At 41.2% G+C, this 23,251-nt stretch overlaps 1 protein-coding gene across 2 annotated transcripts in view; it reads right to left on the bottom strand.

The window, feature by feature from the left end:
* The window catches only part of Ppp4r2 (protein phosphatase 4 regulatory subunit 2), a 39,594-nt gene extending 17,511 nt beyond the window's left edge, over positions 1 to 22,083 (bottom strand). The window contains exons 1-3 of one of the 2 annotated variants that reach the window (XM_052174440.1): positions 21,803 to 22,083; positions 20,903 to 20,984; positions 486 to 656 (exon numbers count right to left, since the gene is read on the bottom strand). In XM_052174440.1, the coding sequence (XP_052030400.1) occupies positions 486 to 656; positions 20,903 to 20,984; positions 21,803 to 21,836 (287 nt within the window). In that variant the 5' untranslated portion in view covers positions 21,837 to 22,083. The remainder of the gene's footprint in view (positions 1 to 485; positions 657 to 20,902; positions 20,985 to 21,802) is intronic. The other variant, XM_052174439.1, reaches the window with a different exon arrangement.
* Between the last annotated feature and the right edge of the window lie 1,168 nt (positions 22,084 to 23,251).

The following is a 23,251-nucleotide window of genomic DNA, read 5'->3' as shown; positions in this document are numbered from 1 at the left end:
CCTCACAAATGTCATCTTCCCTTCAGGAAAGATAAAACACAGCAATGGATATCAAGCACAGCAACGTGTCTAAAATATCACACTCAGTGTTCCTGGTGTTTTCAATGTTTTACAAAAGGTTAAAAGTGTTTAGTTATTGGAAGATAGGAGGACACATAATCTCTAAAATAAGCATACCTCTTAAGTATAAACACACCTCTCAAGTATATCAAGATAATACCAAGTAAACACAAGAAATACTAAAATATATTTTGATAAAGGAATATCACTGCTATCAAGCATGTTTAAAGTCTGAACACCCTCGAAACTCATAACAGTTTAAGTTTTTTTCAAGATTGTAAACATTTAAAATATTTATGAACCAATATTTGGCAATCACTAAAGATAAAAATCAATTATCAATCAGATATAGCAAAACTTAAGAAAAAAATCTTTGTTAAAATTAACTCTTGAAAATATTATTATTACTATTATTATGTGCATACCCATTAAATCCAGTGACAATTTTCAGTATTCTTTCCTTCATTTCATCAAAGGGAATATATTCAACATTAGGATTGGGAGGACCTCTTGGTTCAGGAGCTGAAGTTCTGAAATCATCCATCACTTTCTCCAGTTTGAAAATGAAATAGCCTTTAAATTGGGACCACTGAATCCTATAAAAAAAAGTCACAAAACATTAACAATTGCTTAACACTAAACACAAATACAGACATTATAAAGGTGTTCATAATTTCCTTGCTATAATGCTTAAAGTAAAGAATATGTCAGGTTTGGTGGCATACACCTGTAATTCCAGCACCCGGGAGACTGAGGCAGGGAGAGCTCTGAGTTTATGGGCAGTTTTGTCTACAATTTAAGTTCCAGGCCAATCAGGTGCCATACAGTGAGATCTTGACTCACACAATATAAACAACCAACCAAAATAAGCCAAAATAACTTTAATTCACCCCACCTGACACTGTCAGTCAGCCGTCACCTGAGGTACTCAGGGTGCTGGCCCCAGCCAGTCTGACACAGTAATAAATAAAGAGCACAACTGCCTAAGCTGGGAAGATGGCTCAGTGTTTAAGGGACCAAGAGCTCAAGCAACAGGACAAGAGTTTTGATTCCCAGAACCAGGAACCAGGTAGGTATGGTAGCCTGCCTATTGTACTTACAGTACTTAGAAGGTAAAGATGGGATACCTGAAGCTAGCTCACTAGCCTGTTAAGTCTCATCAGCAAGCTCTGGGTTCAACAAGAGACACTGCTCTACTCAACAAATAACGTGGAAAAATCAATTCCAACATCATCCTTAGATATGCACACAAATATGCACACATGAATGGGAAAAATAAGCATTTTCCATCTCTAATCATTGTTGTGTGTAATTTCCTCCAGGATAAAATGTTCCTCCATCTTTGAAGGAAGCTGTTAAGACTCAGGAAGTTGTTAAGGGATGCCCCTTGAGACCCAGACAATAAACAACTCAAGCTGTTTCACAAGTACCTGAAATCCTAACACTGACCAACTTCTCCCAAGCTCATATAAGCACTAACAACTTTTATTTTTAATATATATGGGTGTTTTGTATGAATGTTTGCTTGTGAACCCCCTGGGTGCCTGGTGCTCAAGGAGGCCACAAGAGTGTGTCAAGATTTCCTGAAACTGAAGTTTGCAGACAGTTATGAGTTGTCATATGGGTGTTGAAAATCAAAACTCAGGTCCTCGTGTAAGAATAACAAACGTTCTTAACCACTAAGCCATCTCTCTAGCACAATCTCACTCCAAGGCCACACTGCCTGGAAGACACACCCTCTGACTGTGCTAACAGTCAGCACAGTACATTCTTTATTTCCAGGTCCATGGGTTACCAGCCACCCATCCTGCGGTGAGCTTTTGGCCCTTCCTCCATACTTCTTTAAGTACCATCAGTGTGGAGATCAGTGTATCTGAATACTTGGTCACTAGGTACTGCTGCTACTTGACAGGGATTAGAAGTGTGGCCTTGCTCAAGTGGGTGCAGCCTTGTTGGAAGAAGTAAATCTTTGGAGTTTTAAAAGCTCATGCCAGGCCCAGTGTCTGTCTCTTCCTAGCTGCCTGTGGATGGTAACATAGAACTTTCAGTTCCTTCTCTAACATTCTGCCTGCCTGCATGCCACTAAGCTCATAATGGATAAACTTCTAAACCAGTGTTTCTCAACTTGTGAGTTGAGACCCATTGGGGACTAAACATCCTTTCACAAGTAACAGGTCATCTAAGACCACCAGAAAACAGATTTACATCACAACTCAACAGGAGCAAAATTACAGTTATGAAGCAGGAAGGAAAATAATTTTATTGTTGAGGATCAGTATAACATGAGAAACTATTTATAAAGGGACACAGCATTAGAAAGGTTGAGAACTACTACCTAAAGTATAAGCAACCCCTAACTAAATACTTTCCTTTATAGGAGTTGCCATGGTCATGGTTGTCTCTTCACAGCAGTAGAACATTGATTAAACAACCAGTATGTGTAAATGAGCCAGTGCTCACCAAGCTGGACTTTGGTGGTGGTAGTCTTTACTTTGATCTGACATTGGTTCCTAATCAAGCATGAGTAGAGGCTCGTTCATGTCCCCCTAGGAATAGTACCAGACCTTTTTATCCTCACATTTTATCATTAGTGTAAGAAAATGAAGATGATACCTAAACAAACAATCTTAAGTTTTAGGAGACACAAAAGTTAGGGATATTACTTATTTTCTTGTGCAGACAGTAATTTCATTTAAGTCCACTGCTTAAATATAATTATAAAATAGTGTAATAATTCACTATAACATACATACATAAAAATGCTAGACATACAACTTTCTAGCTGCCCGGTAAACTAGGAGAGTAGTGTATACCCTCTATCTATACTTCTGTAAGCAAGTGATTCAAAAGGTCAAGTCTTGAATCAGGAGTCAGGCATCTTCACTGTGTTGATGATGTATTAATTAATAATGACATTGAAAGCAATGATGGATGGAACTGATGACAACCTAACAGCAATCCAGAAGCGTACGAAATTACACTAACAGTACTATCAGAAACTCGGTCTTGGTTTTTTTTTTGTTTTTTTTTTAAAATCTGGGGCTGGAGATGCGGTAGATGCCCTTAGCTTGATCCCTAAAACTACATAAGTGGGGCATGCTGACGTAGATCTATAACCCCAGCAGTTGGGAAATGGAAAACAAGATCAGAAATTCAAGGTCAGCAAGGGCTATATGAGATAAGCCACCCCATCCTTTTCATTTAACAACCCACAACAAGGTCAAGAGCAGTTAAAGAGTCCCGAAGTGGTATCACAGACTGTGATCTCAGTTCAAGAGGCTGAGATCACTGGAACCTAGTTCCAGGCTAGCATATCTCAACATAAAATTTCCTGAAGAAATAGAAGAGGAAGATCCATAATTAGCAAAATTAACTTCAAAAGACTTTAAATAATAAGTAGACTTTTCACAACAGAGATTTTAGTGCTAATAAACAGAAGCTACAAAAAGATCAAGTGATTTAGAACTATGGCACAAGGCCGTCAGGACACAGTCCAAACTATAGGCTGGCCCTTAAAAAGATGAGCTTAAAAAAAAAACAAAAAACCGAAAAGGTCAAAGACTTGAGTAAAGCCAGTATAAGAAGTAAAAAAAAAAAAAAAAAAAAAAAAAGGAATTTCTCATACTCAGCCATGTTGGCACTGTGGGCCACAGACTCCTATGTTATGACAAGCTGCCTTATGTGATTTAATTTTCTGCAGCATGGCCAACCACTATTCACCTGTGCCAGGAGCACCAGTCACGCCTCAGAAGTAACAACTGTGCCTCTAGACACTGCTAAATGAACTGCCACCGGTTAAGAACCACAACAATCCTTAATCCCTTCTGCTGAGGACTACAATGAAAAATGAAAGCAGGAAACCCAGAACCTCCAACTGAAATCTCAGTGAGACATAACATACAGGTGAAAAGATAAATTCTAAAGTATAGATGGTTCATTTAAAATAAATACTCTGGAAGGGGGGTCACACACCTTTAATCCCAGCACTTGGGAGGCAGAGGCAGGTGGATTTCTGAGTTTGAGGCCAGCTTGGTCTACAGAGGGAGTTCCGGGACAACCAGGGCTAAACAGAGAAACCCTGTCTTGGAAAACAAAAACAAAAATAAAATACTCTAGCACTTGACCTTTAAAAACATCCACCTTAGTCTGCCTGTGATGCCCTTGCACCACCACAAGGTGTCACTATGACACTATAACCCAAACTAAGTTGCTTTAGGTGAGGATATTTTATCACATTACTGAGGTCATCAAGATAAGCAACACATGAAAGACGTCTGTAGGTTGAACATAATAAATATTAAGGAACTTGATCATCCAGAATTTGGTATCAACAGGGCTCCTATAGCAATACCTTGAAGACATCAAAGGATGACTATCAGTTTTCACATTCAAAGAGTTTAAGGGTAAGTGAAAGTAGCCACACTAAAAAAAAAGATAAAAAAAAAAAATAAAGGTGGGCAGTGGTGGCGCATGCCTTTAATCCCAGCACTTGGGAGGCAGAGGCAGGCAGATTTTTGAGTTGAGGCCAGCCTGGTCTACAGAGTGAGTTCCAGGGCAGCCAGGACTACACAGAGAAAACCTGACTCTAAAAACAAAAAACACACACAAAAACAAACAAACAAACAAACAAACAAAAAAAGAAAGTAGCCACACTAAGAGTTGACAAGACACACACACACACACACACATATATATATATATCAAGGCACAATATAAAGTACATTATCTTGAACCCTACAAAAAGCACCCCGATATTTCACTGATGAAACACTGTCAGAGGACCTCAGATGTATAAAAAGTCAATGTCATAAGAAGAATAGGAAGACACCTTCAAACCCAGAGATGATTTAACTATATGCCCAAACTATCCAGCATCATAAGGTGATACCACTTAAACAATGAAAGCAGAAACCAGTTTCCTCTCTAGCATTCACTTGCTCAACGAAATAAAGTGATGGCATAGTACCTAGAAAAATGAAGATCAAAAATAAATCAAAATTATTAAGAGTACCTTTATTATAAAAATTGTCGGCTTAGTTGTAAGATGAAGATTCCTATCTTTATGACATGGTGGAATTTAAAATCTCCAGGCAATCAATTTGAAATAAACAATCAAGAATGGCTCTTTCTGTCACCAAGATAAACAGGTAAAGGAGCTTGTTGCCAAGCCTGATGACCTGAGTTCAATCCCTGGAACCTACAAGGCAGGAAAAATAAGTTCCTGCAAGTTATCCTGATTTCCACTACACATTATGTCCATCACACAAGCATGGAAGCCCTTGCCTATAATCCTAACAGACAATCCTGCCTCAAGCATGTATAATGGGGCTGCTTGGACCAGCCTTTCCAAAGATCACAAAAGCCAAGGAATGATGCAGAAGCAGTCTATACATATGACACTGACTAAAAGTGGTCAACCATGGCTCCTAATTAAATTGTGTTTATATTTTTATCAGATGCATGTTTCACCTCAAGATTGATGTGTTAAATAATGAATATATCTAACAGGAATGAATATGCTTTAATACAGTGTTTCTCAACCTGTAGTTCATGACCCTTGGTGTAGGGGGTATCAAATGAATCTTTCAGAGGGATTGCCTAAGTATAGTAGCAAAATTACAGTCATGAAGTAGCAATGAGAATAATCTCATGTTTGAATGTTACTACATGAGGAACCCTATCCAAGGATCACAGCATTCGGAAGGTTGAAAACCACTACTTTAAGAAGACGTATTATGCTCCCCTCTTTAGCTATTAGACTACTGACATTTGCTGCTCTTGCAGAAGGGTGGGATTAAGTTTACATTACTCACACTGTGGTTGACAACCATTTGTAAATCCAATACCAGGAGATTTGATGGTCTCTTTTGACCTCTACAACACCAGGTATGCATGTGGTGCATGGACATATACATACATACAGGCAAAACACTCACACACATAAAATAAAATTTTAAAAGTAATAAAGTTGAAAGAAATATAAGAACTTGGGGTTGAGGGTAACATTTGAGATGACATTAATAATAGTAAAATGGGTCAGTTAAAGACTTTTTTATATTTTGTTTTTCAAGACAGAGTTTCTGTGTAGTCCTGGCTGTTCTGGGACTCACTCTAGACCAGGCTGATCTTGAACTTAAGAGATCAGATTGCTCCCCACCCAATGCTGCAATTAAAGGTATGTGCCACCCCCACCCAGCAAAATAGACTTGTTGAGGTCATAACATACTGTCACATAATAGGTAACTTCAGGAAGTCTCTGCCCTAGAAATACTTTCGGAAGCACTGTAAGCATTCCCTTTTATTAAGGAGAAAATTCTCAGTATTGATTCCTAACTCATTTATATTTCTTTATTTAAAGATAAAGGCAATATGTCAAATGACAGACAGTACAGAAAATAACAACCAAAAGAAATGTCTTCTTAGCTTTGTCCAACTCAGTGAAATTTACTTCTACAGTGCTTGATGAGGGAAGACATTTATGTACTTCACACCCACCCTATTGTCACTCTTTCAGTAGTACTTCAAACAACCTCCTTATTGTCCAGTTAGATGGCTTCACTTCCTGTTTCTTTTCTAAAACTGAAGCATTAGGGAAGAAATGCCCAGCTTTCTACATACTCACCAATGCACAACAATGAGCAATCTCCCCCTTATCACATACCTACATAATACTTCATTGGTAAATCACCCCACCTACCTATTCCTCCCATCTTCATTTTTTCCTTTACGGTCCTCTCCTAGTTCCCACCACATTTCTTCATTGTCTTATGTAGCCAAATCCCCATAGTGATATCTCCCCATCAGGCTTACAGCTAGCTCTACCACTAAATCAAATTTGTCCCCATCAGGATCACCAGCACCCTCCATGTTGCTATATCTAGTGATTATATTTATTTTTTTAAGATTGTATTTATATCTTGGCTAAGATCAAGTGTAAGATTGTATTTATATAAGTACACTGTAGCTGTCTTCACACACCAGAAGAGGACATCACATCCCATTACAAATGATTGTGAGACACCATATGGTTGCTGGGAATTGCTCTGGAAGAGCAACCAGTGCTCTTAACTGCAGAGCCATCTTTCCAGGCCTCAGTGGTTAATTCTAACACCTCAACTTCCCTGTTCTACAAGGAGCATTCTGCAAAGTTACCATCCTTCCTCATTTTCAAATGTTCAGCGCTGCAGTATTCAGGAGCACAGCCTACCTTTTCTTTATGATAAAGGTTTCATCCAGCCTGGCTTTTATACCTACATATGTCAATCAGACCTTATTTCTAAGACTCATCCATCCAACCACATTTGGAAACCATGTTTCCACTTTGCTAAAAGTGTCCAACACCAAACTGGGTTTTTCCCATCAATAGTTCCTGCATATTTTTCTTCTCCCTGTGATGAAATCCCTAATTCACTATTGACTCCTTTCCCCATCATATCTTTCTGTCAAAACATCTATTTATATCTTTAAAACATATAAAGAATATAGCTGAGACCCAAGCATGATAGTACATACCTGTAAGGCAGAAACTAGGGGATTTCTGGAAGTTCAAGGCCAGCCTGAACTATATGGTACATTATAAATGATAAGCCAGTCAGGGCCACTGAAAATGTTTCAAAAACAGCACAACAGAAAGCTGGGTATGGTGGTACTCAGCACTCAGGAAACAGACACAAGGTCAGTCTGCTCTACCAACAGCAGCCAGGGCTACACAATGAGACCCTGTCTGAAAATATATACACAAACCAATTTTTACTACCTCTGGCTGCCACTTATTCCAAAGCACCATTATTCTTTAGCCTGAATTCAAGCTGTGCCTTTACAGGGCTGCAAGCTCAGTGGTAGAGCTGTGTACAGTTGTGCTGAGTGCTAGGTTCAGTTAAAGCTCCAATGAAGGGGAGAAAATAACAAAGAATATCAACAGCACCCACATCTCCTTTACCATACCTAAAAATTCAGCACAACCATTCACAGTTCAATTTCTTTGTTAATGCAGTCTCTGTTTCAAACATGGATTTCAATTCACTAAGAGTAAAGTTTTCAAGAGGTCAGAAATAATGTCATGGTCATCCCACTCCAGCCCCTCCCTAGTCAGTGAAAATGCTGCACACTCCAACTACAGTTTAAGTACAGGAGAACATCAAAAAGTATGCATCTCTACATTACCTTGTAACTACAGGTGAAGGGTCCAGATGGCTCCATGAAGCTCACACTCTAAACCAAAAGCATCAGCACGGCTAATCACACACAACTAAGTTATCAAGTGTCCTATCATAAGCAATAACATGGGAAAGGAGGTTTCCAGAGAGACTTTAGAATGCTTTTGAATCTGGGCACCCAGAAAGGAGAAGTATATAGTCACTGTGATGAGGGAACAGGAAAACAGAAAGCCAAAACTTAAGCAGGCATACACACACACACACACACACACACACACACACACACACACACACACACACACTTAAACTTCAGAGAATTCATGAAGATTTTTCAATATGATGTCTAAAGTGAGCAAATGAAACTGTAATTCACAAAGACTTTTTTTTTAAAGCCTGAGCTTTTAAAAAATCAAAAAAACAATGGAAGAGTGTATAGGGAATGGTCCCAGATGGAAAACCCCAAATTGTCTGATAATCTTATTTCCCCTATTGCAAGTTTCAGTTCCACAAACTTAACACACCATAGTAGTTTCCTGAGGAATGTTTTTTCCTAAATGTTCTAAGATTCCAAAGGACAAAGCCATGGATTCTCTTTCTTGCACAAAATCATTAAGCAACACTTCTAGTCTTTCTACATTAAAAATTCAATGTCTTTACTAAAATTTCTGATGCCCACAGCAATCAGTAGCATTGCATTTCATGATTTATTCTTAATCACTGTAGTCCCCCACTTCCTTGTAATAACTAGTAAAAACTGCTAATTCTTCCCAGGAACCTGACCCAATTTACTTACTGAAACACACGTTGTAACTCTGTTAAAGCATCAGATACGAGGCTGGAGAGATGGCTCAGCATTTAAGAGCACTGAATGCTCTTCCAGATGCCCTGAGTTCAATTTCCAGCAACCACATGGTGGCTCACAACTATTTGTAATGGGATCCAATGCCCTCTTCTGCTCTATCTGAAGACATTTCCAGTATACTCATATAAATGAAAATAAAAATAAATGAAATTTAAAAAACATCAGATACCTTGATTCTAAAAAGTATGTATGAGAAAGTCACTACCTTTCTTAGGCTAAGTGGCTCACAGTTTTATTCCCAGTGCTTGGAAGAGGAAGGCAGATCTCTGAGTTCCAGTCAGCACAGTCTTCATTGGGGTGGGGTGGGGGACACTTTCTAGGGGAAACATCCTTGCCATAAAAACTTTAAGTACACACCACTAACTCAAAGACTTCTACAGACTGAGGTTCTGACTGTATCTGGATCCTCAAGGCAGACTCTGCTCTTCTCACTGCCACAAAGTTGCAACTGTAACCCTTACTGATGGACTTTACTTAGTGATCAACTGAGCGCTCTGCACAGCTGGCTACAGTGTATATACAGGAGTTGGCTCCTCAACTCATTTGTACTCACTACTCTTCTGGAAAGACTTAAACATGGGAATTTCCCGTGCTCCCTGCCCCCAACCCCTTGCCAGCTGTTTCTCTTGAATTCTGGTGGTATTATGCCCTAAAAAATGCCCAAAAAAACACCAGATGCCCTCAAAAAAGTGGATTAAGGCAAATGGATCAATCACTGCCTCTGAAAGTGGAACAGAAAGGAAACTGAAAGAAAAAGCGGTTGAAGCACACCAGCCAGCCTCCAGGCAGCAGCCCAAGGACCAGCTCTCCGGACTCCAATGCCTTGTCCTCCACAGGTGCCTTCTCCTCCCCTCACCCAAGGCCTGATTCCTTCCACAAAATATATTTCTCCTCTTTTCTTATTTCCTTTTGGATTTAAGTCAATCAAAATAAATTATGCAAAAGTCCTTAAACTTATTATGGTACTTTCTAAACTCTTTTAGGATAACATTTAGAATGCTTCTGTTTCAACCAGAAATGACAGGTGGAGGGTCTCTTCTGACTTTCCCATTACAATTTAAAATTTTATTTCCTATAGTTTAATACTAAACATGTTGTGGAACTATCACATTAACTCCAGTCTTTGTGAACACTCCCAAATGAGCCATTTAAACACCCACCCTAGCAGATTACCTAACTTAAAGGTTCACTTAGCATTCAGAGAGTCTGAGCTTTAATGTAGCACTTTGTACAATCTCAATTAGTCACAAATTAAGATTTTCCCCATAAACCCTATTAACCTGAAACGACACACACATTTTGAACATCCCTAAACAACAAACAAGCCAACAGCCTCATCAAATGTTTTCTAAGAGTTGCCATGGTCATGATGGATCTTCACAGCAATGGAAGGAAACCCTAAGACAAGCCATTGTTGGATTAAGTTATAATTATGTCAAAATCATAGAAGAATTTACATAAATATTCATAAACAGAAGAAAAGTTCATAAATGTAAATATTTAAAGCTAATTTCAATTTTACATTTTCCCCTGTTATGTACGTGGACACTTTAGAATGCTAGGCTAATACAGACAACATGACACTGACTCACTAAGCATCTGTCTTCCCAAGCCCCTAAGATACCAACTTCCCTGGTCTACACAGTGATAAAGACCCTGCCTCAAGGTGAAGACAGACATTTTAAGTTATTCTCTGACCTACATACTCACACCATATACAACACAGACAGACAGACAGACAGACAGACAGACAGACAGACAGAAACACACACACACACACACACACACTCCTCCCTATATAAATGTAGGGAACTGGTCCTAGACTCATCTAAAAACCTATGTGAAACATTTCTCTTAAAGAACTACATTTTTGGTCAGGCCCAGGGGCACACATCTACTATAGCAGTTGCTTGAGAGGCAAAGGTAGGAGAATCAAGGGCTACAAAGCATCACACATGTACAGGCTATTGAATACCTAAGTAGCCACACAGATTATACTCAACAAATCCAAGCCCCTTCTCATAGCTCTTTTAAAGACAGAGGAAGGAAGAGCTAAAATGTTTCCACAACTCAATATAACTTGCAAGAAAATCATCTTCAACAATGCACCCACACTCCAATTTAATCAGTAAACCTGAGGTTCAATCACTGCACAGTATTAACTCAATTATGAGACCTTACAATATTCACAATCTGAAGCCCTTAAACTTCAATGCAATGACTTGTGGAGACAGCTAATTAAGGACATCTGCATGGGACCTTCATGATTAGGTTAGAGCCTAGAGACATGAGAAGCTGACATTTTCTGAAGTGTGATGAAATACTGACAAGGCAGATAACAAAGTTTCACCATCACAGGACATCCTCATCTTAGATTTCATAGTCTAAGAAACTGGGAAAAAGACCTGCTCACTAAGCCATGCAGCCTCTATGTTGTTATATCAGCTCAAGCTAAAATAGTTAAGTCTTCATTTTAAAGGACCAATAATACAAAAAGCACGATCCCAGCTTGATATGGTAGTTGCACGCCTATAATCACAACGTTGGAGAGACAGCAACAAAAGTTATAACAAGTTCTTGGCCAGCCTTGCATAAACCTAACAGGTGCAAGGACTGCTGGGACTACAAAATAAGCCTAGTCCCAAATAAACACATACACAAATAAAGCGATACAAGCCTATTATTCTAGAATTTAGAAGCTAAAGACAGACTATGGGTGGCAAATAAGGACAAAGAGTTCAAGTCTTCCTGGGCTACAAGAGATCCAGGTCCAATAAAAATTCTAAAACTACTAAGCGCGGTAGTGCGTGCTTTAACCCCAGCAATACAGGCCATCCAGGACTAGACACCCTGACTCAAAAAAAAAAAAAAAAAAAAGAAAAGAAAAGAAAAACCACTAAAATCACTCACACACACCCCACACACACCCCTGATGATAATTATCAGACAGCCAAAGGAGACTGGGTTGGCCTGAGACATGTTTTTAACAAAATATTCATAATACAAAATATAACACAGTAAAATGAGATTTTAACAGGCAAGATCATTGTATTCTTTGACAATCTAAGGTCTAAGAAATGAATAAACTGATTAAAGAATGGACAGATTCTGGACATACAGAACTTGAAAGTAAACAAGGCAAACTTATCTCCAAATATTTACACATAACACAGTCAAGGTTCAGATATTTTCTATTGTTTTCTGAAGTTAAAATACTGTCTTGGGTCTGGAGAAAAAACTAGGCACTGTGATGGGTAATTGTGTAACCCCAGTGTTGGAGAGATGAAGGCAGGATTCCTAGGGCCTGTAGTCAGCAACCTAACCTAACCTAAGCAATGAGCACTACCATAATTAGTCCAGGGTCCCAGCAAGAGAACTTACCTCAAAAGTCAAAAGTGGCCACTTAATACTAGCACTGCAACCACATAGGCAGGTAGCTCTCTATGAATTATGACAGCCTGGTCTACATAGTGAGTTCCAGATCTACCCAAGTACCTACCTATCTACTGATCAGGTAAGGATTAGATATAGATATATGTGGATAGCCATTGAAAACCAACATCTGCATCAACCCCTCCCCCCTACACCTCTCAGCACTACTATGCACGTGAGTTTTATTCAACGTACATTTTTTTTTAAGTTTTTTCTTCTGTTAACCTAGCTGTGTGCCACACTGGAGAACAAGTCAAGCTCTGCCCACTCAGTTACAGAACCATGAGTTTAAAAAAAAACTATCAACACATATATTCATGGAAGTTTCTATTTAGAAATACAACCATAAAAAATTCGGCTTGTAAATTCAGTCATACACCATACATAACTATGGCTTAGTCATCAACAGAGTAAGAAATATGAAATGAAAATGAAAATAAGAAAATTCCTATTGCCTAGTATGATGGCACAGCCATGCCATCAAAATAATGCAACACAGGCGGGATAGGATAGTCCATGAGTTTCCCAAGAGCCCACCACACTGTGTAGTTTAGAACAGTAATGCATTTATGGTTACTATGGTACATAATTCTTGTTAAGAACATGTGACTCACTGGCCTACATATATTTTATTGCTAGAGAATGTCTCTAGTTAAAGCTAGTCTAGCTAAAGTTGACTATATACCAGCAAACTGCATAGTGCCAGCTGCAGACTCAGACACCAAGAGAACCTCCACCACCTATGTTTGTAAGTGCAATCTCTGATGTTTAAAAATAGTATCAATTCCCAACAAGGTTCTCAGAAAAATATTGCCATCAAGTGATGCAGGACTGTTTGTAGAGAGCTCTTTGAACAGTCTTAAATATGCTGGGTGGTAGTGGCACATACCTTTAATCCCAGCACTCAGGAGGCAGAGGCAGGTGCATCTCTGGGCTTAGAGTCTAACCTAGTAGTCTACAGAGAAAGTACCAAGACAGCCAAGGCTACACAGAGACCTTGTCTCAGGGAGAAAAAAAGAAAACCCTAAAATATTGATAACATATACTCTTTTTAAGTTTTAAATAAGATTTATTTTATCAGTATGAATGCTTTGTCTGCATGTATGCACATGTACCATGTGCACACAATGCAGGGCCCATGGAGGTCAGATGTACGCTCCCCTGGAACTAATTACAAAAATGTTTTTTGAAGCATGTGGGTACTAGGAAGTGAACAAAGACCTCTGCAAGAATAAATTATCTTAACCATTGAACCATCTCTCTAGAACCATCAACTATGTTTTTAAAGTTGCCACACTCGGGCTGTGCCAATGATTTCAATCCTATCCTAGAGTGAGTGGTACAGTAAGACCACAGACCATAGAAAATACAAGAAAGCCAAGCAACAAAGAAATTATGAGTCTATCAAATAGGAGCAAAGATTAGAAAATACCAAAATTGAAGACAACAGCACTGTGAGCTCATGGACTCAATAAATACCTTCAAATATAGTCCAGGTACAGTAGCACAAACCTCTAATCCCGACTTTACAAAGGTGGAAGCAGGAAGCTCAAGGCCATCCTTGGTTATATACAAAGTTCAAAGACAATTTGAAGCTGGGTGGTGGTAGTGCATGCCTTTAATCCTAGCACTCAGAAGGCAGAGGCAGGTGGATTTCTGATTCTGGCCTGGTCTACAGAGGGAGTTCAAAGACAGCCAGGGCTATACAGAGAAACCCTGTCTCGGAAAAAAAACAAAACAAAAAACAAACAAACAAAAAAGCCAATTTGAGCTACAAGATACTGTCTCAAAAAAAAAAAAAAAAAAAGCTCAAAATTCTACCTACATTCAAGATTGTTCTATCAAGAAATACTGCTTGTAAAACCCTTAAAAAGTTAGACCAGTCTCCATGCCCAGAACTGGTAGATATAGAATAAAGTAATCTCAAATAACTACAAAGTATTGTGCAAATATCCCTAAAATACAAGCATAACTTTAAAAAAAAATCTATAAAAAACAAATTCCTGTTAGCATGCAAAACCTAAAAGACAATTTGATAATGGTTGATAAGACGTCACCTTATCTTCTCTTTTTATAGAGACAGTAGAGCAAAACCTATGCCAATATCAGTGAAACCTCTCATATCCCTCAAATTTCAATTATTTCCACAATTTATGCCTTTTTCATAAAATAAGCTAGGTTTACAAACTAAAATAGCATGTCTAATCATCAATGTCATATCAAATTTATGCCTCTGCAAAAAAATAAATAAATAAATTTACACAAAAGTGTTCTGGCTTTGAAGTTACTAGTAATGTCAAAATAAAAATGTTAAGAGCACATGGGTCGATGCCAAACTGTTCAAGCATCACCAAACACAACCTTCCAATACCTGCACCAACACCCATCCCATCCACAGGGCTCAGACATCAGGTCATGTACTATATGTACCACAAAGGAAGGAAAGCAGGTAGGTATATGAAGTCAATTTAGGTAAGCAATGGCAACCTCAAACAATGATAATAAATTCTAATGGTGGTTTTAAGTAGGATTGCTGCAGTGAAGAGGGAAGATGTTACACAAGTGAACACAGCACAAGTGGTGCATCAAGAAATGAGTTTTGATAGGACCTGATACTGTTTGTTGTCCATGCCCAAGGATAACTACTGCTTATCGTCTATACATATAATTGTAAGCCTAGCCCCATTTTAAACAATACATACTTCACAGAAAACAGCACAAAGACTAAGGCAAGTTATGCACAGGAAATACTTGATGTCTAATACAAAATATGTTCATGAAATCTGTCTTTATTGAGGTTCTGTGGGAAACAGTTAACCCAAAGCAGAAGTTCCCACTAGAAGCAGGCATATGCTCACCTGCAATTTTAGTACTAAGGAGGCTAAACCTTAGTCACAAGTCAAAGGGCAGTCTGGGCTACAGAGCAAAGTTTTACCTAAGGGGGAAAAAAACTGCCAGGCAGACTTGGTGGCATATGCCTTTAATCTCAGCCACTTGGGAGGCAGAGACAGGATCTCTGAATTCAATGTTACACCCTTAAAATGAAAGGGAAAATTAACAGACCTGAGGAAGGGGGGGGGGGGGGAACAAAGCCTTTAATCTATAGTTTCTTTCAAAAAATAACAAAACAAAAACTGTGGCTAGTAAGATAGAACACAATCAACCTGAGTTTGATTCTGGCACCACGTGGTAAAAGTATTATAATTGATTCTTGCAAGGTGTCCTCTGACTTCCACACTTTAAGTGTGATATATCAAAAAAAAAAAAATTAAGACTGAAAAATCAGTATGTTCCAGCATTACATGATTACTAATAAGTTAAAAATATTTTCAGTACAGACAAAATAGTCCCCACCTTAAAATTTATAAAAGACCTACCAGCTTCACACTGTAATGCTGTAGATCAGAGCTTCCTAGTGACTAGTGACTACTTTTAAGTTACCTAACTTATTTCCTTCCTGAAGTAGTAACTATATAAACATAAGGAGGGTTAGACAGGCCTGCCAGCTGGAGCCAACCTACACTATAAAGTAAGTTCCAGGCTAACCTGGATAATTGCTAGACTACCTCTAATTCCCATCACAGCCACACTGCAAGCTGTATGACAGCTATTATTTATCACCAAGTAGTGGTCTGAGTTTTTGCATGTTATTTCCATACTGTTTGAGGTACTAGCATTATTTTAACTGGCTGCTGTGTAAGTTTCCTCCATGACCAAAACATTCCATGCTGCAGGCAAGCTCTTTAAACAAAGAGGTAAACAAAGCAAGAACTCCCTGAAGCCGACCAGATTCACCAGGCCAATCCCTGACTGAGTAAACAATAAAGCTGAGAGTGAGTCCCTCAGGGAGGAGCTGAGCTTCACAGGCTCTGAGACCAGCTCTCTGGAAGAAGCAGGAGCCAGCAGAGCTGCTTGGAAAAGGTTTAGAGCAACTGAAACCCAAGGAAAGTACACTGCCCAACCTGTTGTACTGCCTGCAGGCTCCGCAGTGTGCTCCAGGTTTACCAAATTTTGTGAGCTGTCAAGTCATCCTGGGGTGGGCCTTGGTAGTAATGCAGCTGTCTCTGAGTTATTCTGTTCCTAAGTAACCCCAACAAAATTCACTGGTTCACCAAATGGGACTTTGGTGGTACCTGTAGTTTGGTCTGTTGTGGACTCCTTTATTGGGGGTAAGTAGATTGTTCCCCAGGAAAAGTTCTGTCACACAACACTGGTCTAGCAACAATTTAAGTTTTCCTTTAAAAAAAAAAGGAAGAAAAAGAAAAAAAGAAACCAAAAAGAATGGCAGTTGGCTTTGTTGGTCTCTCAAAGTCCCCGTCAGACAGATTAGACAGCAAAATAAAAAGCCAAAAAACCCCAAAGGGTCAAGAATAGCTAACAAACTGTGCACTGCTGGGACCTACCTGTTCAAAAGGAAACAATGCTACAGAGGTCAAAGCCTTCAACTAAGAATCATCTCTCTCCCCCACTCCACCCCCCCCCCCCACACACACACAAGGTCCAACAGGTATCACCAGAGTCATGGCAGCCCAACTTGAGAGCAGCAGTTACAAATGAAATATTCTTGGCCACTCCACCAGTGAGTCTAGAGAAGATATGTAGGGACCACTTGTGCTCACTGAGCTCCTAAACGTGGCAATAACAAAGCTCATGTCCAGAAACCAACCCCATATACAGAGACAAGCGTGCCTAAATATGACCCTGCCTTAAAACAGGTAGAGCAGAAAGCACTACCAAGTGGGTGCATTTTGTTAGAAAATAACTTTCTTAGAGCTGGAGATTTCTTGCAGCTAGGATGCTTGTCAGTTAAGGGCACCTGAATTCATCTCCAAAGATCCATGGGCAGCTCAAACCCCTGAAACTCCAGACAGTCACTTCAGATCCTGGCAGGCACAGCATTCACACAGTGCACGTTGATATATGCAGGGAAAACACCCATACACATTAAAAATAAGCCTTAAGGCCTAGCAAGGAGTGGCACACATCTTTAATCCCAGTACTAGGGAAACAGAGGCAGTAAGATCTCTGTGAGCTTGAAGCCAGCCTGATCTACAGAATGTTTTCCAGAATAGCCAGGAACCAATCTTGAAAAACCAAAATACAAATTAAATAAACCTTAAAAATTTTTAACATTCTTGTTTCGTGGAAGTAACATTAGCATTATTTCCACCTTTTCTCCTGTAAAATAGATTCATATAGTAATTGTGAGATATACTGATCCAATCATTCAATCTCCAGAACCAGGGAATTTGTTGTGGACAAATTTCATAAAAAAGGCTGACAGCTTTTAATCCCAGCACTTGGGAGTCAGAGGCCGGTGGATTTCTGAGTTCAAGGCCAGCCTGGTCTACAGAGTGAGTTTCAGGACAGTCAGGGCTACACAGAGAAACCCTGTGAGGGGGAGAAGCTCAGTATTGGACTGGGGATGTTGCTCAGCGGTACAGCACCTGCCTGGCACACAGAAAGATATAAATATCAATTCCAGAACCAGTTAGAGTAATTGCTCTCTGGTTCTGCACTTGCGACTCTATGGGTGGGCACTGGGCTAACATATGCAAGACCCAGGCTCCACCCCCAGAACTAGTGAAAAACAAGCAAGCAAAGAAGGGCTACACCTAGTTTGGAAAAAAATATGCATATTGTCCAAACTCCACTAAGTATAATAAAGAATATAAAAGCACCAATCATTTTAAAACAAACATCTAAATATACAATATCCCAACAATGTAGTGAGTAGAAAGTTCAATTTCTAAATCAGAGCAGATCAACTACAGGCAATTTGTATAAGATATCCCTCTCCAATCCCCCAAACAGGATTTCTCTGCTTTGTCCTGGAACTCACTCTGTAGATCAGGCTGGCCTTAAACTCAAGAGATCCACCTGCCTCTACCTTCCAAGTACTGGGATCAAAGGTGTGAGTAGTCACCAGCGCAAAGCTAAGATAATCTTTTGTCAAAAAACAAAACAAAACAAAAAAAAACAAACAACAACAACAACAACAACAACAAAAAAACCAGAAAAACAAAACAAAAAAACCAACTTTCAAGAAATAAAATGCTTTTCTTGTGATGACACTGAAATAATTCAGTCTGGTCAACAGCTCAAGAGTAGAGAGGCAATATAAACAATGATATTTTAGGGACTCATTTAGGTATTACTTTTGAAAAATGCTACCTAGTCATTTTTCGGCTTTCCTATATAACTAGTGACTTGCATTCATTTTGAGTATTTGCTTACATGTTTCAATGTACACCATATGTGTTCTGTGCCCTTGAAGGCCAGAAGTCATCAGATCCCCTGGAACTGGAGTTCCAGAGACTTAGTAAGCCTTCAAGTGGGTGCCAATAATCAAATCTGGGTCCCTTGGAAGAGCAGTCAGATCTTAACCACTGAGCCATCTCTCCACCCTGATAAATGATTTTTTTCACTAAAGGGTTCCCTTCTCCCCAATCAAGACAGAGTCTCACTATGTAGCCTTGGGTATCATAGAATTTTGTAGACCAGGCTGTACTTGAACTGGAAAAAAATCTACTTGTCTGTGCCTTTTATCTTCTTCTGGGACAAAAGGTGTTCACCATGTCCTGCAAGGATCCCATTCTTAAAACAGATATGCAAAGAAATATTAAGTGAACGAATCATAGTCACATTCGGTTGACATAGATTTTAACAACCCCCTGAAAAGGTTCTGCTTTATAACTACTAAATTATACACTACAACAGCTATTTCTTCCTAAAATGCAGCTAGTTATTAAAAAGCTAAACTACAACCATAAATGAATCTTTAACGAATGAGTACTTGTTAATAAAGACAGAGATCTGAGCGTGTTGGGGCATGCATACAATCCTAGCACTACAGAGATGAAAAAAGCGGAAGGACCCTAAGTTCAAAGCCAGAGTGGGCAACTCTCAATTTTTTTTTTTCGAGACAGGGTTTCTCTGTGCAGCCCTGGCTGTCCCAGTACTCACTCTGTAGAGCCAAGTTCACTCTGTAGAACTCACAAGAGAATCGCCTGTGTCTGCCTCTGCTTCTGTCTCTGCCTCGAGTGCTGGGATTAAAGGATTCAAGATAAATCTTTAAGGGGACTGAGAATGTAATTCAGTGTTGTGGCTCCTGTCTAGCACATGAAGCACTAAGTTCCAGCTCCAGTGCCCTCTGGTCATAATACTAAGACGCTGGCGACAACAATGAGGGGCCGAGGTGGCAGTCACATCTGTAACCCCAGCACTTGGTGGCCGAGACAAGACTGACTAGAGTATGAACTCAGTCTGGGCTACCTAATGAGCTCCAAACCATCTGAGCTAAATGGAGATTGCAAAGATTCTCAAAGGATAAAAACAGCCTGGCTTGGATACCGAAGACTTTAATTAAGAAGGCAGGTGCAATACAGACCACTGAGTTCAAATCCAGCCTGGTCTACATAGTTGTTGGTTGAGGCCAGCCAGGGCTACAGGCCATGACTAAATAGTGATGACAGAGAAGCTATATAATCACTTGCTGAGTGTTATATTCAAACTAAGCAAACAGCTCACCAACAATGAACCCAAAATAATCTTTCCTCTTTCCTGCTCCCCACCCCCACACTACTCGAAGTAGTGTACAAAGAAGGGTTATCCTCCAGAGTAACCGAGCCAAACTGTGAAAGCAACTTTTCCCACACAAGCTATAGAACCAGATTCTTCCTTTTGAAAAAAATACAGTATAAGTTGATCAACATTTGGAAAGGAGCCTAGTAAGATGTTGGGCATATGTAAGCTAGCTAACCTAGAAAGTCAGGACAGTGACAACCTCACCATCTGGAATGTGTCAGATAATCACCTTAAGTCCTCAAGGCAATAAATACAAGCTAGACTTCAAACAACCACAAGGATCAGTAAGAAAACAAAAGGCTGGGTAAGTAACAGTACAAAAAAAAAAAGTCCACAACAAATCCCTGAAACTGTATCAAAGCCACACAATAGAACATTTTTTCTTAGGTTCTTTCCAACTTTGCCAAAAGCAAAATTCTTTGTGCCAAAGCACAGAAATCTACAAAACTCTGATAAATTCTTACCAATTGTTATGCAATACGCAGGATTCTCACCTTTACTGTTATCTTTAAAGCATCTCCATTTTTTTTCATTAGATTCATTTTTTGATTTGATTTGTGTATGAGTCAAAGGACAACTTTTGGGAGTCAGCTCTCTTCTATTATGTGGCTCTCCCAGATCAACGGCAAGTCCTCAGGCCTGGTATCAAGCACCTTAGCCTGTTAGGCTATCTCACCTATCCCCAGGGCCTCCCATTTTGACACATCTATTACAGGAGCCTTCCGAAATCCTCTTTCTCCCACATTCCTGAGCAACTGTGAATGACAGGTAGGTCTGGGACAATGAACCCACGTTCTCTACTTACATTGTTTCTCCAGTTTTAGCTACATGACAGAGAAATTGATCCAGTACAGGACAAACTTCCTTTTTCCCTCTCTTCTCAAAATCTAGATAAGAAAAAGAAAAGAAGGGTTATCACTATGTCCTCGCCAGGAAAACTTCATTCAAACTCTTTCTATACCTTTGCAAACAATTAAGAAAATCTGCCTCAGCTCGGCGCCTGTGGGACACATCTTTAATCCCAGCACTTGGGAGGCAGAAGCAGGCGGATCTCTTAAGTTAGAGGCCAGCCTGGTCTACAGAGCGAGTTCCAGAACAGCCAGGGCTACACAGAAAAATTGTCTCAAAAAATATTTTTTTAAGAAAGAAAATCAGCCTCTCACCCACAAACACGCACGCCTGAATCCCTACCTCCATAGCACCCTTTGCCACCGGCAGTGCAAATTCTCCTAAAGGGGGCACTCCACCTCACCGACGATCCTTCAGTGTTCCCCAAGAGTGGCGCCGGGGAGCCCCGGCATCCGACCCGAGCCCGGACCTCCGCAGCGTGTATCTGAATGAATCCAGCCCCAAGTCACTAAAGCCACCCAACTAAGCCGCCATCCTCCAAAAGCCCCTGCACGTCCAAGGCGGGGGCGGGGGAGGGGAGTCCTCAGAACGCCGGGGCCCCGCGGTTCCAAGTTTGGGAAGCCGTGTTCTCGAGCCTGTTGCTTGCCAAGCCTCGGCCCCAGCACGGTGAGTGCGAGCCTCGGCAGGCCCGGAGGCCGTCGCCGCCGCCGCACGACGACGACGACGAGGCCGCGCCGGTGCTAGGCGCTCCCCTCCCCCCACGCCCGCAGCCCACACAAAGCCCGGCGCGGGCGACAGCGGACAGGCGCGGGCGGCCTCCGCCCGAGCGCGCGGCCGGCAGCGCGGCGACCCCCACCTTTCAGCGCCTCCTGCAGCCTCTCGACGTCCATGGCGCCGCGCAGTCCCTCGCCGCCGGCGCCTCCCTCGGCCGCCGTCCCGGGGGCCGCGGCGCCCGCCCCCCGCCCCCCGGACGCCCGCCCCGCCCTCGCACACACTCCGCCACACGCCGGCGATCGGGGAGGGGGGTCCCGAAGGGAGCCGGGGGGAAGCGAGAGACGGAGCGAGACGGACGGAGCGAGAACCTCCCCGAGCCGCTACCACCAGCCCTCCAACATGGCGCCCGGCACGTCAGCGCGCGCACGCTCTCCACAGCTGTCGTCCTCGCGCCCGCTGCGCGCGCGCGCGCACACACCCACACACGCCCAGGTTCGCTCCCGGCACGCCCAGTGCGCGTGCGCTGCGGAGGCGCGAGGGACTGAGGCGCGAGTTCGGAGCCCGCGGCTGTCCTTGCACGCTGCAGATGCTGCCGAGCAGAAAGAGTGTGTTCACATCGCTTCTCTGAGCCTCCGTTTACCCATCCATACCCTGAAGGCGCTGGTGCCGACCACTTTTGTGGTCCCTTGTGTACTGTTACTGTCATTACTAGGGCTCAGAGAATACAATTTCAATATTGTTGTTTTTCTTAATTTTCAAGGATCTCCTGTTTCCCAAGATGGAAGATGACCTTATGCTACTTATTCTTCTGATTTCACCTCCCAAGCGCTGGGATGATAGAGATGTTCCACCATTCCTGTTTTTATGGGTGCTGGGATACAAACCAAGTGCTTGGCCAGCATTTTACCAGCTGAGACACATTCCAGCCCAGTATGCCTTCCCTTTAATTTTGTATAGACATCTAGTTAGTTATGTATTGGGGGGGAGGAGGTGTACTACAGCATGCATGTGGAGATCACAGGATAAATTGGGGAGTTGGTTCTCTAATTCCAGCTCGTGGATTCCATGGATGAAAACACAAACCCCTCAGGCTTCTGGTAAATGCCTTTACCTGCCGAGGCACCTCCCTGGCCTCTCTGCGTTTTCAAAATAAAACAGATCTGGACTCAACTTTGATTTTGGTGAGAAATAATGGCTCCAGCTGAATATCTAGAATCTGATAGAATCTAGAAGAGCCTGAAAATCTAGAATCAGCTGGAGTCTTCTCTCCCTTGGGTAAGGCCTAGTGGCCTAAAGTCAAGAGTCCCCAAAGCGTCACTAAGTATGTGAGCGCTCCAGAGTCCTGCTCACCTGTAGTCCCCTGGTCCTTACACATGTCCACCCCCCAACCCCACCCCCACGTATAAAAACAAAACCTTTTTTTTTTTTTTTTTGGATTTTTTGGTTTTTTTCGAGACAGGGTTTCTCTGTATAGCCCTGGCTGTCCTGGAACTCACTCTGTAGACCAGGCTGGCCTTGAACTCAGAAATCTGCCTGCCTCTGCCTCCCAGGGTGCTGGGATTACAGGCATGTGCCACCACCGCCCGGCTAA

The sequence above is a fragment of the Apodemus sylvaticus genome, chromosome 2 (assembly GCF_947179515.1).
Source record: "Apodemus sylvaticus chromosome 2, mApoSyl1.1, whole genome shotgun sequence".
NCBI classification, from domain to species: Eukaryota; Metazoa; Chordata; class Mammalia; order Rodentia; family Muridae; genus Apodemus; species Apodemus sylvaticus.
Note: the sequence above shows the minus strand (reverse complement) of the source record. Positions and strands in the feature narration are given on the sequence as shown.